Source organism: Sarcophilus harrisii, chromosome 6, assembly GCF_902635505.1.
Source record: "Sarcophilus harrisii chromosome 6, mSarHar1.11, whole genome shotgun sequence".
In the NCBI taxonomy this organism is placed as follows: domain Eukaryota; kingdom Metazoa; phylum Chordata; class Mammalia; order Dasyuromorphia; family Dasyuridae; genus Sarcophilus; species Sarcophilus harrisii.
This window is the reverse complement of record NC_045431.1, coordinates 244,663,037-244,678,748: the sequence shown is the minus strand read 5'-3', so window position 1 is coordinate 244,678,748 and position 15,712 is coordinate 244,663,037. Positions and strand designations below refer to the sequence as shown.

General features: G+C 58.0%; 1 protein-coding gene across 1 annotated transcript in view; it reads right to left on the bottom strand.

Annotated features, from left to right (window-relative positions):
- SYT7 (synaptotagmin 7) overlaps positions 1-4,113 on the bottom strand; it is a 76,410-nt gene extending 72,297 nt beyond the window's left edge. Inside the window, exon 1 of the mRNA XM_031943657.1 lies at positions 3,605-4,113. Within this exon, the coding sequence (XP_031799517.1) occupies positions 3,605-3,638 (34 nt within the window). The 5' untranslated portion in view covers positions 3,639-4,113. The remainder of the gene's footprint in view (positions 1-3,604) is intronic.
- Positions 4,114-15,712: the final 11,599 nt, after the last annotated feature.

The following is a 15,712-nucleotide window of genomic DNA, read 5'->3' as shown; positions in this document are numbered from 1 at the left end:
CCCCTTTGGCTCTCACAATTTGTGTTCTAAGCTCCCATCTGGCTCTGACAGCTTGGGTTCTGACAGCCTGCGTTCTAAGCTCCCATCTGGCTCTCACAATTTGTGTTCTAAGCTCCCATCTGGCTCTGACAGCTTGGGTTCTAAGCTCCCATTTGGCTCTGACAGTCTGTGTTCTCAGCTCCCCGCTCAGCAGTGATAACCCTTGTTCTAAGCTCCCGCTCAGCTGCGACAGCCTGTGTTCTAAGCTCCCGTCCAGCTGAGACATTCTGCGTTCTCAGGTACTTCTCGGTTCTAACATCCTCTAAGCCAAAGCCTCCGGACGCCAGGCAGCCCAAGAGCTCCGTGCCCGGGCTGCAGAGCCGGGAGGGCAGGCAACGGTCCCCCGGCTCCCCTGGCTGGCAGGCCGGCTTCCTCTCCCCGTCCCCAGCTATTCACTCCCCACAAGGTCACCTCTCCCTCTCTGCTGGCTGCCTCGGCGCTGCCCAAGCCTGCCCACTGCAACACTGGCCCCTACAGGCCAGCGCAGGCCCTGCCCGGCCTCGGGGAGGGAGGGCTGGAGGGAGGCTGAACTGGGAGGAAGGAGGGCACAGGAGAGCAAGCTTAGGAGAGGAGGCGAGAGGGGAAATGTCAATGGGAGAAAGCAGAGGACAATGGGATATCTGTGGAAGGGGGGGGGATGGCTCGAGGCTGGGCAAGAGAGCAAACAAGAAATAGGGAGGGTACAGGCCCTCGCCTGTTGGCGATGGGGAAGGGATCCCCCGTGGCTTTCCCTTGCAGACCCTTGGGGGCCTCTGGGGGGAGGGGGCACCTCCTCTGAGCCTAGGCTCCCTCAGCCGCTGGTGAGTCACAGATGAGGGAAGGGATGGTTTCTTCTCTTGTTCTTTTAGGTCTGAACCGGGCCCGAGGTTCCCTCGGTGAGCCTTGTGCATCCTTTGAGGGGAATGGGGGGGTTCACCCAGGGCAGGGGCTCAGCCCCCTCCTCATGTAGCCTGGCCAGAGAGCCAGAGGTTCCCTCCTGGGCCGGGGTCCTGAGGCATACATGGGAATGGCTCCCAAGGCTAACCAAAATCAGTGGCAGGAGCAAGAGGGGGAGAGGTTAGGGGTGCTCCTGGGCTGTGGAGAGGGAGCACAGCCACAGGTCTCCTGGAGGATGGGGTGAGGATGGGGCCCAGGGAACACGGATGATGAGTTGGCAAGTAGCAGGTGCCCTCACAGGGAAGGTGGAAGGGAAGGGTCAGAGTGGGCCCTTGGGTGAGCAGTGTTAGGAGGGCAAAGGGGGACAGCAGAGGAAGGACAGCTCCCGGCCACTCTGCAAAGGGGGCAATAATGACAAGATCTGTCCAAGGAAGAGAGGTTTGGGGGGGCAGTGAGGGATCTGGGGAGCCCACAGCCTCTGAGGGCCAGCCAGAAGGGCCTCCCTCCTGCTCCAGTGTTCCAGTCGTCCTGGGGGCAGCCCGAGTCCCTGGGGGAAGGGAAAGAAGCAGCCCCCCTTCCCCCATCCCACTGCTGGGATGACTGACCCCCCAAGTAGGGGAGAGTGACTCCGTTTGGAGCAGCTCCCACCGCTGCTGGAGAGCCTGGGTGCTCCCGGCAGGATGGGCAGATGCCTTGGTGGCAGGCTAGGGAGGATAGAAGTAGCAACAGGGAGAAGCAGGGGGTGGGAGAAGCTGGCATCCTGCAGGCGCTTCCTTCCCCTCCCACCCAGAACCTTAAACCTCAGCCTGGGCTCCCTCTGGCACAGTGGTAGTTACCAGGAGAGGAGGAGATACCTGGACATGTGACGTCACCAAAGGGAGGTAGAGGAGGGACAAGGGGACCTCTCTGTTCCTCCTGGAGTGGGAGAAGGTCAGCTCTCCCATGATCCATTTTCTCTCCCCCCAGGACACACAGGTGGTCTCAGAACCAAAGGAACTGACACGGGGAGGGGACTTGACGGGAGCCTGTCCCGTCTGCTCCAGCCTGAGGCAGACTGGGCTTGAGGGAAGGGGGGGCTTGCTCCAGTAATAACCTCCTCCCAGTCGTGCTCTGAGATGTGGGCACAGGGACACAAGAACGGGAGGAGGCTTCTGGGAGCAGGGCTAAATGGCAGCTATAATCGGGCTCTGGCCCCCTTCTGCCATAAATCCTCACCGAGCTACTCTCAGAGAGCTTTGAGATCCTCTTGCCTCTGTTAAAAGAGGGCTCTGTTGAGATTTCTACAGACTTGGGGGATGGGGCTGTCCCAGCTTCTGCTCCCCTGCTCATCCTCTGGGCTGCTCACTCCCACTAGAGCTGGAAGGAATATGAAAGGAGCCCCCTTTCCAAGGAAGGTGCCTGGAGCCGGGGCTGCTGGAGCTAGCAAAAAAGGGGGCAGTCCCTGGGGGCTGAAGGAGGGTCAAGGGAAGGGAGCATCCCCTCTGCAGGTCCTGCGGGGGACGGGAGCGGGGGTCAGCCCTTGGGGAGGGGTCGAGGCACCAAGAGGGCAGCTACAGGTGGCGAGCAGGAAGCAGCCCTGCTAGGATTTCTCTGCTGCTGGGTTGCCAGCTAGATAGGGCAGAGGGAGGTTTCACTGGGGCCATGAACAGGCAGCGAGTCCCATCCCTCCCCAACACACACACACACACACACACACACACCCCAGAAAGAAGAGCGTAGTGAGCCTCTCCGGCCCAGACTGGCAAAAGGCCAGAAGGATATTTCTTTGATAAGGATCAAAAGCTGATCTACATAAAACGCCAGTTATTGTTATTAGGGCTGGCACCATCTCAGCTCCCCCAGTGCCCTCGCCAGCCTCGGGGGCCACCTTCTTCCTCAGCCACCGGCCCTAGCAGCTTCCCCCACGGCCCCCCTCTGGATAGCCCCCTTTTCACCCCCTCTCCCCCTCCCCCAGAGCACCCCCTTTCCCCCCAGGGTCACACAAAAGCCAGTTCCCTCTGCTCTCTCCCAGACACCCTTGCTGTCTGGGGCCACCGGCCCTGGGAGCTGGCTGGGCCGCCTGCTGCGGGCAGTTTGCCCCCAGGGGAGCTGGGGGCCACTGGGGGGGCAGCCGCCCCTGGGGGAGCCGAGAGGAGGCAGCTGCTCTCGCAGCGCCCCACACGCTGTCCTTGGACCACTGGCAGGGAGGTCCTTTCGGGAGACCGCGAGGCTGGCACAGGGCAGCGAGACTACCATAACCTGGGGGGGGGGTAGAAAAAGAGTGAAAGGGGGATAGGGCAGCGAGACTGCCAGTCGGGGGGGGGCAGAAAGAGTGGAAACTGGGGTCAGGGCCAGGAGTCCCCGTCCCTGGGAAGGCTGGGGCAGGCTCCCTGCCAGAGCAGCCCTCGGGGAATCGAGCCCCGGCAGGACACCCAGCCCCTGACTAGCCCGCAGCAGCGCCCGGAGCCCGAGAGGCAGCTGCCTCGGGACTTAGTGGCCCAACGGCGGGCACGGAGATCGGGGGCTGCGACCTGACGGGCACGGGGGGGGGGGGGGGAAGGGGAGAGGGCGCACGGGCAGGGGGGAGAGGGGCGCACGGGAAAGGTGGCTCCGCAAACCCCCCCCTCCGCAAACGCCGGCACCTCGCGCCGCCTCCCGCTGCTGCGGGGCACAGCCCTGGTCCCCGCCCGTCTTCGCCCTCCGGGCTTACCTGGGCCGCCGGCCGCCTCCGGGTCCCGGTACATGGTCCCGCGCGGAGCGCTCTCCCCTCCCCGCCCCCCGGGGTTCAGAACGGCCCCCGGCCCCGACTGGCTGCCTCGCCCGCGGCGCTCCGCCGGCTCATGGGGCGCCGCTCTGCCCGCTGCCTCTGCTGTCCGCGCTGTCCGCGCTGTCCCCGCCGCCGCCGCCGCGGGGCATGGGCTGGGGGCGAGCCCGGGCCCGGCGGGGCGGGGGCCGCCCGCGCAGCGCTGGGCTGACCTGGGGCGGGCGGGACCGTCCGTGGGCGGGGGCCGCCCCGAGCCGAGCGCCGAGCGGAGCCGCCGCCGCTGCCTCCCGGGCCGGTGCGTGCGTGGGGCTGGGGGAGTGAGCGCGCGGGCGGGCGTGTGTGCGCGTGAGCGCGGTGGGAGCGGGCGTGTGTGCGCGTGTGTGCGCGGACGGCAGGGAGGGGGAGCGGCGGCGCGCGCGCGCCCCGGCCCCCCCGCCGCCGGCCCTCCTGCCCCCGCCGCGGCTCCCCGGCCCGCGCTCCCCGCTGCCCGCTGCCGGCCGCCCGGGGCACTGCGGCCCGCGCCCGCCGCCCGGGGCTCGCCCCGCGCCCCCGCCTCGCCCTGTCTGCGTCCGCGGGGCCGGACCCCGGCCCGCGCCCCCTCCCGCCGCTCCGGGGGCCGCCTCCCGCCCTCCCCGCACGGTCCCCGGCGAGGGGCCCAAGGCACGGGCCGGGGGCCAGGCCACAGCGGCCGGCCGCCTCGCTCCCGGGCTCCCCGGGACTCCTTGGGTGGGACGGTCACGGATCCAGGCCGGGTTTTCCAGCCAGTAGCGGCGCGGAGCGCGTCAGCTCCGGGCTTGCCACCGCGCGGTCCCCGGGAAGCGGCCCCGTGCTCGGAGAAACCAGGAGTGGATCGGTGGCAGCACGGAGCCGAGACCGGGCCTGGGCAGGGGGGCCATTCCCCAACCTGGGGGCCGTGCCACCTCCCGCTCCTGGCTCGCGCGAGCCCCGGGGGCCTGGGCCGCTGTCCCTGCCTGACCTTGGCAAGGCTTTTGAATCTCTCGGGGCCTCAGTTTCCTCGTCTGTAAAATGGCCTTCAACCGATGGCCTCGGAGGCCCTTTCCAGGTCTAAATCTGTGAGCTCGTGAAAGGCCAGGGGGCGGAGAGTCAAGGCAGAGCCCCCTTCCCCCACTGAGGGAGGGGGGGTGGGGGGGTGGAAGGAATCTAGGCTTTCGAATTCCGATTTCAAATCGGACCCTGCTGCGACTTACTAGTCAGGTGACCTTGGGCAAGTCACTTCCCTGACCTGTGAAATGAAGGGAGTGGGATCCCTAGAAGGTCTGGGTGATATGGACCTCAGATGAAGGATGCCACCCCTCAGATCGCAGAGACGCCGAGAGGTGCCTTCTCCCCTTCACCCAATCCTAGGTCTTTAGAGCTCAGGAGCCCTCTTTCTTTCCCCTCATCCTCCTCAGCTTCCGATTTCTAGAAGCCCCACCCCCAGCCCTACAAGAGGCTCCCCCACCTCTCTCCTACCCCCAAAGTTCAATCTGCGGACCCCCCACCCCCACCTCCATTTCTAGCAGAGGACGGATCTGGGTGGAGAACAGTTACTGGCAGGATGGGGCTCCGGGTCCTGGGAAGTCCTCAGAAGCCCCCCCCCCCCCGGCCCACCTACACACAGTCCCAGTTTGGGGCCTTTCTTTGCCTCCAGCACCCGGCGCGTAGTAGGCGCTTGTCTAATTCTACGTTTGACTTACTTCCAGCCAGGCACAAAGGTCCCTCCCACGGGCAGGAAAAAACCCCTCCCAGCCCCACCCCGTCACGTACACACACAATCGCTCTTCCCCGCGCCCACCCACACGACGCCCCCAGAGGGTGGGAATGAGAGCCGAGTCCCGGACCTCCCCGCCTCTCCCCAGGCACGACGACTGTGGGATCCCGAGTGAAAGCTTCCCCTCCCACTTCTGGATCCACACCTCCCTTTATGCTGCTCACCCACCCCAAATCACGCCGCCGCACAAACAAGCGCAAGCCGGGGCCCACCTCCACACTGCCAGCCCGGTTACCCCCTAGATGCACCTCCCGTGCAACCCCACCGCGCTCCCTTCCCACCCCCCACCGCGCGGGCACACAAACGGAGGCACTCCCACCCACCCACCACTTTTCCGGTTGGGAAGCAGATAAGGAAGTCAAGGAAATCCCCCAAGCATATCTCTGGGAAGACAGCGTCCGCCTCGGGTGGGGTGTGCTAATTAAGTACTAAGAAAGGAAGCCTGTAGGTCTGCCCACTGGGGACCCCCTTCCCAAACACCTGAACTCCTCCTTCCGCTTGACAAGTCCTGAGATCATCACCTGGGTGCTAGAAGGAGCCTAGGGGGCCCTTTCACGCTGAGAAGAAATTATATGACTTGCCCGGTTCAAACAAAGTTAATCTGAAGTCTCTAGTTTCCCCCCTACCCCTACCCCCCCATCGCCTGCAGTCCATCCAATCCACTCTCAGAACGTCCCTGTCCCCTCAGGACTAGATCCACTTGGCAAAGTCAACTCTCAAGTAACATCACTTGGGACTCCCGCGCACGCTGGCTTGTGCCTCTGTCCAAGGTCCTTTGCTAGCCAACCTAGAGGGAGGAGGTGGGACACCAAGATGGGCGAAGCCCTGGCTTCCCGGGAGCCTTCCTCTGGGGGGTCCGCGGGGGAAAGAGCTCTCCCTTTTCTCAAATTTCTCACGCACTTTCCCAGGGTTCTTCACGCCCATCACATTCTACCTTGGATCATATTTATTTGCAGAGCCACCCCCCACCACCAGTGCCTCAAATGAGAGAGACCGGGTCGGTTTCTGAGTTCTGGGACTAAGCAATGGTCTTCCGGAGATGATAGAATAACAATATAAGCAATAATGATCGATGATAATTTACATATATTTCTGCATAATTAAGAGCTTCAAAATGTCTCACACAAATGAATTCCTTGGGTTCTCACAACAACCCATTATACAATTATAGATTTGGGGTTACAAAGGACTTTGGAGACCATCTGGCTCAGCCTTCGCACTTTACTGATGGGGAAGTTGAGGACAAGAGTTCTAGAGTGGTTTGTCCGTGGCCATATAAGAAAAGACTCCAAACTTTCTACTGTGTCACAATGTCCCGTGGTAAGTGCTATGGACATTATCCCCTTTCTACAAACGAGGAAACTGAGGCTAAGGAGGTGAAGGGGCTCATAATCATCTGAAGTAAAAATCGGACATGGCCTTTCCAACGGCCCAGCCTGGCGCTCTCATCCCCTATTGCCTCTAGGTGACACGTGTCTGATGAACCGCTCATCATGTGGCAAAGATGAACAAACCAGGATTGGGGGCAAATAAAAATTGGAGAAATCCAAGGAGAGACTTCTGGCAAGTGGCAGGAGGTGAGAGAAGAGAAGATTGGTGAGGTCTTCATGGAAAAGGTGGCACCCCAATGAACAATGCTGCCCCAAAGGACAAACCTGATCCCTGGCTCAGAAGGACTTATGTTCCAACTCTGCCCCTCTTCTCCAGTCGGTCACTTCATTCTTCTGGGACTCGGTTTACTTCTTTTTAAAATGAGGGGTTTGGAACTTATGAGATGATAAGCTCCTTGAGGGCAGAGAAGATTCTCCAGTGCTTAGCCCAGTGCCAGGAATATCAAAATAAATGTTTAATAAATGTTTCTAGACTCAATAAATGTCTCTAGATCTGACTAATCTCCTTCAATTGAAGAGGCAAAAAGACTAAATATGGCAGGCGTGGACTCTCAGGATCTTGGGGACATTTGCTCTGTCTCTCTTCCCATCCCCAGATACTCTTTCATCTGGGAACCAAGAGACCTAAGAGACCCGATCTGAATTCTACTCCAGCCATTTACTAACCCCGTGCCCCTGTGACCTTTCTGGGCTTCAGGTTACTCATTTGTTAAATGAGGAGAGTTGGACTCCGAAACCTTCCGGATCCCATTCAGCTGGAAGTCTGTGATCTTGTTCCATCGCTTCTATTTAACAGAGCTTTATTGAGATAAGGCACTTCCCATTTCTGGACCTCAGTTTCCCCATCTGTAAAATGAAGAAATAGGATAAAATGACCTCTAAAGTTTCGTTTCAGACATCCCATAAGTCAATGGGTACAAGTTGAAGACAAGAAGATGTAGCTTGATGATAGGACAATTCTAGTTATAACTGCCTCCAAATGGAATGAGCTGTCCAAGATGGTGGGTTCCGGCAATGGAGGTCTTTGAGCAAAGACTGGAAAAACAGCTCTTGGGGTGATGGAAGGAGGATTCTCGTTGCAGTCGGGATTCGGAGCCTCAGCTAAGTGATGTCCTCTCTCCTCACTGGATTCCCAGATTTCCTTGCCAAGGAAGTTCCTCCTTCTGTCTAATCTCCAATCTGCTGGCCAGAGGTTTACTTTCAATCACTCACTCAGTCTCGTAAGGGCGCAGCCTGTTCTTGCTTTTTCTCTGTCTCTCCACTGTTTAGCCCAGTGCCTGGCATAAAATTGCTCAATGATTGATCTGTTAAGTGCCTAGAATGTGTGTGCCAGGCACAGTCCTAGGCACCTAAGATACAAAAATAAAAAGAGGAATCTGCACTCTATCAAGAAGACGATGTGATTGTGGACATAGGTACAGAAATACACATAAAATACATGCATTTGGAATACATACTTACATCCTGATTTGTTAATAACAGGAGAGCATCAGTGGTGATTTTCTGCCAAGTTTCTGCTCTGTGGCCAACAGAACTCCCAGGATGGATAGCAGAAACCTGCTAGAATCTGCCATGAACAAGTCATTCCATCCCTTGGTGCCTCAGTTTCTCAGGCCGTCCCCCGGATCTTGAAAACTGGAAAAACAACCGGCCTCACGGAGGCTGTTGTAGCGAGGAATGAGGAGCGTCGTTCTTGTCGGTGTCTCGTTATGGGCAGCTTCCTTCTAGACTGAGCATCCCAGCTGCCCCTTTTTCAGGAACCCCGGTGAGTTAAGGTGACATCCCCTGGAGGCAGGCACTTTCCATGACGCCTCTCTAACAGCCTCCACGACACAACTTCCAGTGCTGGGTACCGGGGGAGGCCCCTGACCCCAGTCCAAGGTGCCACAGTTTCCTATTCGGTCCTGTCCATTGGGCTCCCGTGTCATCCTTTCTCTGGAGGCACTGGGAAGAAGAGCCGTTTCCTCTCCTGAGGAGCAGGGATCCGGCCGGCACTTCCCAAACCGGGGACCCGGGAGGCTGTGGGGTTTGGTTGCTAGGCCACAAACTAGGAGCTAGGACTCCTGGGTTCTCATTCGTTCGGCTCCTGTCAGCCTTTGAGACTTTGGGCCTTGTTTCCCCCGATTGGGTCTGTCCCCAACCCCCAACCCCGCAGGACTGAACTCGTCCCCAAAACTCTAAGGAAGCAACTTGGTCTTGTCCCTTGCTAAGCCATACTCATCATTTGCCATGTGGGTAGATGAGCAAATAAGCCTCCTCAAGCACCTTAGTGCTTGCCAGCTGGGGCCGCCTTCGAGGGGAAGCATCATGGCCCAGGCAGTTCCTGGGGGTGGAGGAGAAGGTGCAGCAGAGGCTGACTTTCTGAAAAGCTTTAGCCAGAGGCCTACCCTCAAACCACCATCGGTCAGGCAGCAAACATCTATTTAAGATACACTACACACTCTCCTGAGCTCCTGGACACAGGAAGACAATGGTGAAAGCTCCTCTCCCCAGCTAGCTTCCATTCCACCAGGAGCAGTGGATGGAGCTCAGTTGCCTTCTCCAGGGGGCAGACCCAGAGTTCCAGTCTCCTCTTCCCAAGAGCAAGGAGTCTTGCCAATTTGTACTGCCAGCACTTAGAATGTTGCTTTGTTCATAGTGAGTGCTCAACAAATGCTTCTTCTTCCCTCCACCTCTCCCTTCTTCTCTCCCTCTTTTCTTTTCATCCTTCTCTTCCTTGATCCCTCCCTTCCTTCCTCCCCTTTTCCTTTTCTTTCCCTTTCTATTAGTCTTCCTCAGCATGTACATCCCAGCTCATCAATCTCTAGTCTATCTCTCCCTCAGAAAGAGCCAATCAAAACCAACTTCCTGGGTCTCTCCCCTCTCTTAATCATTCTTTCTTTCTTCACTGTGTCCTGGCCTCTGGGTCTTTCTCCTGGTCTCCTTTCTCTCTCTTTTCCCCCTCTCCCTCTCTTTTCCTTGTTCTCCCTTCTTTATCTTTCCTGTTCCCCTTCCTTTTCCTTGGAAGGCAGCCCTTTTCAATTTCCAGTTGACCTTACTTAAGAGGCCAAAAACTTCAGGCTTTCCTTCAACTCTAATGATTCCAGCAGCACTCAACTGCCTGGTCTGCTTGTTTTCAGTCCCTATACTAGTTCCCAGTCAGCAGTTCAAATTCAACTGCAAGACCTCTGGCTTTCTAGTCCAGCTCCATTAATGACTAGAGGAAGAAACTGAGTCCTGGAGAGGTCACACAGCAAGGAAGTGACCCAGGCTCTCTGATCTCAAACCTAGTATCCTTCCTAGGAGCACATCCCGGGTCCTGACTAGGAGTTACAGCTTGAGTATAAATCATAGCACATTTAGGGTTATGAAACGCTTTCTCCACAACAACTCTGTGTGGTGAATAATCAAAGCCTTAATTTTATACACTTTATACAGACGTGGAAACTGAGGCTCAGAGAGAAGGTAACATTTATTCCCTATATGAGTCTGAGCAGTGACTTCTCTTCCTCTTGCCTCAGTTTCCACATCTGTACGATTAGAGTTGTGACTCTGCCTGCCATCACACAGCCCGAGAGAAGATCCTAAGTTTATGCATTGGATCTTATCAGATCAGCTCCTCCCCATAACCCCACATTTTTCTGTGTCCTTCTGCATCCCTTCCCCAAGCCCAGGCCCAGGCCAGCCCCTTCACTCCCCAGTCTTTGCTCCTCAGGACCCTTGCTCCCAGGCTCCTTTGCTTCCAATCCCTTTGGTCCCCAGGCCCTCAGCTCCCAGGCTCTTTTGCTCCCCAGCCATTCTGGTGCCTAGTCCTTTTGCTCCCCAGCCCCTGTCCACCCTAGCCACAGCTCCCCAGCCCCTCTGCTCCCCAGCCCCTGCTCCCCAGCCCTTATTATCCCCAGTGCTTCTGCTCCCCAGCCCCTGTGCTCCCCAGTTTTGCTCCCCAGCCCCTGCTCCCCAGTCCCTGTGCTCCCCATCTCTCTGCTCCCCTACCAGAGCCTGGGGCCCCTATTCTCCAGATCCTGTCCCTAACCATGACATGAGGCCCCATGGTCCTCCTCTCCCCTGGTCCCATCCTCCTTCTTCCCCCGCACTTGCTCCCGAATCCCAGGGACTACAGACTGATCGTTTTTCAGCTCGAGACAGTTTTTTTCAAATGAAACCCAATCCTTTCTCTCAGGCCATTGAACTCAGTGTCACCTGGTTTTCAAGGTATTTAAAGGCTCTTTGACCAGACGCCTTTGATCCGGGGCTGATGGGAACTGAGCCCTCCTGGGCCCAGCCGCCCTCCCTTCCCCTGAATCTGCTCAGCTTCTAACGCTCTTTGATAGGACGCTTTCGTCCCGAGCCCCACGCGATCCGCTGCCGAACAGGCCGTGTCTTGGGTTTGCTTTGTCAGAGCTTTGAGCCCCCGGCCAGCCCGAACCCCCGGGCCTGACACCACCCGAACTGACCTAGTTAGCGCACATCCCAAAGCGATCCAGGCTCGGCGCGGACAGCTCCTCTGGGCTGGGAACTCACGCACGGGCACTGGGGGGCTGGGGCTGAGCTCCCGGCTGACCAGCCTTTCAAACACTGCTTGTGGCTCCCCGAGTTGGGATGACCTTGGCCACGGCTCTGTTTATCTCTGACTCTTAGTTTGGGACCCTGTAAAATGTGTGTGTGGGGGGGGGAGGGGGTGTACTAATTAGGATCAGACATTCAAGATCCCTCTAACTGGGATTTGATCAACTGGAGATGATCCCTCAACTCCAAGCTCCAAAACCTTGAGAGATTTGGAGAGATCAGCCTGCCCCTCAGAACACCAAAACCTGCCTCCCGAACTGCACTCTGCTGAGCTGGGCTGGATCAGCTCCAGCCAGTCCTCTTCTCCGAACCCCTCTCCTATCTGACAGAGTCAATTGTGGGTGGGGATGGAGGTTGCCTTGTCTCCTTGGGGTAATCTAGGTTAGGGTTCAAGGTTTCTCCTCCATTCACTAGCTTGGTCCCTTATAATAGCCAGAGAGGAAAAGTTAAGTCTCGTTTGAGGAAGGAGATGAGCCCGGAGCCTCACTTTCTCCTCCTGCATAACTGAAATAAATGTCGGCAATACCCAGGGCTTGGGGATTTATTAGGTGAGACTTTACACGCATCTCTTTGCCGGTCTCTAATGTACGTTTTCTTTATCTGTCTTATCCCCTCCCAGACTGGGGGTTTCAAGGGCAGAAACTAAATTTACATTTAGTCCAATCAGGGCTCCCCCCCCCCCACAACTGTAATGCAGGGAAAGGAGAGGGGCCAAGATCCTCTGGGGAAGGGGGGTTAAATGGCCCATTTAAGGTCCTTTCAACCGGCCCCAAACTGAGCTAAGCCGATTTCCTGCTGAGAGGTCTCTAGCCGCCCCAGAACCCAGCCCTTAGCGCTCCCACCCATTCCAGGAGCCTCAGCCCCAGCAACTTGTAGTGGGCGGCGCCCGAGAATTTGCGTGTGCGTGTATGAGTGAGTGTGTGTGCGCGCGCGCATGAGGAGCTGCACGTGCTCGAGTATGCATGCCCCCGCACGCGCGCTGCAGAGCGCTAGTGAATTTTAGGTTCGGTGCAGTCCCAGGGCGATGGGAGGGAGCACGGGTGGCAGAGGGGCGGGGCTGAGCCAGCATGGGAGGGGCGCCTCCAGTCTCTGAACCCCCTTCCCTCCAGCCGGCCCCCGCTCTACGTGCGCGCATGTGGACCCCACCCTACTAGGGGAACTGCTGGAATAGAGTGTGAACAGAACGCCTTGGGGAGGCAGAGAAAGGGGGAGGGAGGGCGGGGCGCAAGGTAGAGCACCATCTCACCCCCTCTCCCCCCCTTCCCATCCTCCCCACGCTCCAGCTTTGCTGATGGCTCTGCAGGTTATCCAGTGCTTCCGGGGAAACGGTCCCTGCTCGCTCTCTTCAAAACCTAGGGTCTAATTCTGCGCTCCCCCTGCTCTCCTCCCTGCGGCCTTCTGTTCTTCATCCCCCTCACCCCTTCTACTCCCCATCCCCTTCACCCCTTCTGCTCCCCATCTTCTTCATCCCTTCTGCTCCCCATCCCCTTCACCCCTTCTGCTCCCCATCCCCTTCACTCCTTCTGTTTCCCATCCTCCTTACCCCTTCTTCCCATCTCCCCTAACTCTTCTGCTCCCCACCCCCCTCGCCCCTTCTGCTCCCCATTCCCTTCACCCCTTCTGCTCCCTATTCCCTTCACCCCTCCTGCTCCCCATCTCCTCTGGCTCTGCCCCTCCATTCCCCCCCCCCCATTCTTTCTGCTCCTCAGCACTTCTGTCCCTTGTCCCTCCCTCCGGGAACCTACATTCCCAAATGTCCTTTTCGAGCTCAGCCCCTCATCTTCTCATCCTCTGCTCCCAGGTCTCCCCCATCCCCAAACTCCATTGTATTTGTTGGAGGGTGGAAACTTCCATCTGTTGCACAGTGGATGAACTGGGAATCGGGAAGAACTGGATACGGGTCCTGCCTCTGATCTATCCGACTGTGTGACTCTGGACAAGTCATTTCTCTGTAGGTCCCCAAGAACTCTAAGTTATAGATGGGGACTGATCAGTAGACAGAGGCAGTTCCTCCTTGGGAGCTTCCTTACAAAGGAAATCTCGAGCTTGCAATGGCCGCCAGCTCCACGGGCAGTTGGGAGCCTGGCTGGAGTGGGGTCGCAGACATGGCCTCCCCATGGCAGCCCTGATGCAGCTCGGGGACCTGACCTCCAGGTCAGCCACCGAAAGACTCCTGGAGAGTAGCTGGAGCAGAGCTCTCACTGGGTGGAAGAGGGACAGATGTAAGGAGGGAGGACCAGGGCAGAGATAAGGAGGGAGGACCAGGGCAGATGTAAGGAGGGAGGACCAGGGCAGATGTAAGGAGGCAGGACCAGGGCAGCTCACTCCTGTGGCTGAGGAGGAAGGCGGATTGAGCCCAGCTGGTCCCACATTAGCCATGAAAGTCAAGAAGCCCAGGTAGGGAAAGGGGGGGGGGGCATGAGTGAGCTCAGGGAAGCTCTGGGTAATGATGCGCCACAAGGGTCAGAGTGGGGGTGGCCATACTTGGGACGGGTTTTCAGAGCACTCTTCGCCACAGCTGCTCCTCAAGGCCCCACCTGGACATGTGGAGACCATCCCCGGCATCTGGCCGCTGTCAATGTTGGCTGAGCTTTCCTCCCGGCCCAATGGCCACCGGTGAGAACCCCGAGTCCAGATTCCTCCCTCTCCGAGGCGCTCAGCCCTTCTCTGATCCCGGAAGCTGCCAGCCCTTCACTTGCTCCTTGAGGACATTTGGAGAGGGCTGATGGTAGGAAGGAGGGAGCCTAATCAGACAGAGCTCTAAATCGGGAGCTAGAAGACTCAATTTCAGATTGGGTTTCTGACCCCAGACCCGGCACTTAGCTTGCCCAGATTTTTGATCGAAAGTGTGACATTGAATGACACTCTTAGCCTCTCCAGGCCTCAGTTTCCTCATCTGTACAGTGAGATGGGAGCCACAGTGGGCCCTTTCAGCTCAGAGTCTTAGGGAAAAAGGGCAGGGCAGGAAAGAGGGGTTGGTCCTGCTAACAAGAAGAGCTGACACTTGCAGTGCCCCCTTTTAGCTCTGAGTCCTCCCTAGGAGGGTGGAGAGCCAGGGATCTGCTCTTCTGATCCCTCCTCTTTCTGTCTGTGACCCACAGTAGCTCCCCAGGGCGAAGACCAAATGAGATACAGAAGGAAACTCTAGTACTGGGAAGGGAGAATGGAGGAGATCAGAACTTGTCCGTACTCCCACCCAGGAAGAGGGGGAGCTGGACTGGAACCCTAGTTTCTGCTGTCTCCAAATCCAGCAGTCGGTCAGCAAGCCCCGCTACAGGTCCCACAGACTGCCAGGACTTTGTGCTAAGAATACGTGGCCTGGAATGGAGATGGTCTCCTCCTCTAGAAACTTTCATTTTATTGGGGGGGGGGCGGGAGAAGGGGGGGACACACAGTCAGAAGGTTAAAGACTGGAGACGGCTAAGGTTCCAGCTGCACCGTGTGGTGTTAGGGAGAGGCACTGGGGGGGGGGTCCCGCAAAGGTCATGGTCAGGAGGGGTCAAAGGGCAGGTTCGAACCCAAGTTCTCCTGGCTTTGAGGCTGTTCTCCAGTGACTGCCTTTTGTATACACAGAATAAACACAAAGGTGGAGAAAGGGAGAAGAATTGGGAAAACTGGCTTTCTAGTCCATGGAAACGGAAGATTAGAGGGGGAGGGAGGCAGGAAGGAGGATGATGAGGGGGGCTGCTGGAGGGTCAAGAAGAGCCCATGAAAGGGGTGGATGGTGAAGGGGGCAGGGCTTTTGTCATCTGCCAGAGGGGGGGCCCAGCTCTTTGCCCACCTCCTGTCCTGCTCTCACTCCCCCTCCCACTCCCATCACCACCTCTCAGGGAGGTTGTGAGGACAAATGACATCATGGAGCTCATCTGAGCTCTCTGGAAGAAAGGCGCTATATATAATTGTGGTATTATTAGTCCTATCCCCAAAGGGCCAGGTAACTCCCTTTTTCACACAGCACCTTGGCTTTCCACTTTGGAAAAATGGGTCCCGCGCTCAGAGGGAGCTGCTGGCTCCTCACTTCTGGGTCGGGCAGAGGGGGTCGTTCTTCCTGGGAACAGGTGGAGCGGGCTCGGAGGAAGCCGGCCACACCCTGCCCTCTGACCTCCCCTCCCTGGGCTGAGAAAAGCCATCCTCGGGGCTGTTCCCAGGATCCTTCTCAGGGTATCAATCTATCCTCCGGTCCACACCCTGCCCTCTGACATCTCCTCCCTGGGCCATCTTCAGGGCTGTGCCCAGGATCCTTCTCAGGCTGTCTGCCCTCCGGTCCACACCCTGCCGGCCCATCGGTCTCTCTAAACAAACAGTGGCCGTGCCCTGGGTGGGAAGGGTGTGGCAGCTGGAGGTCCT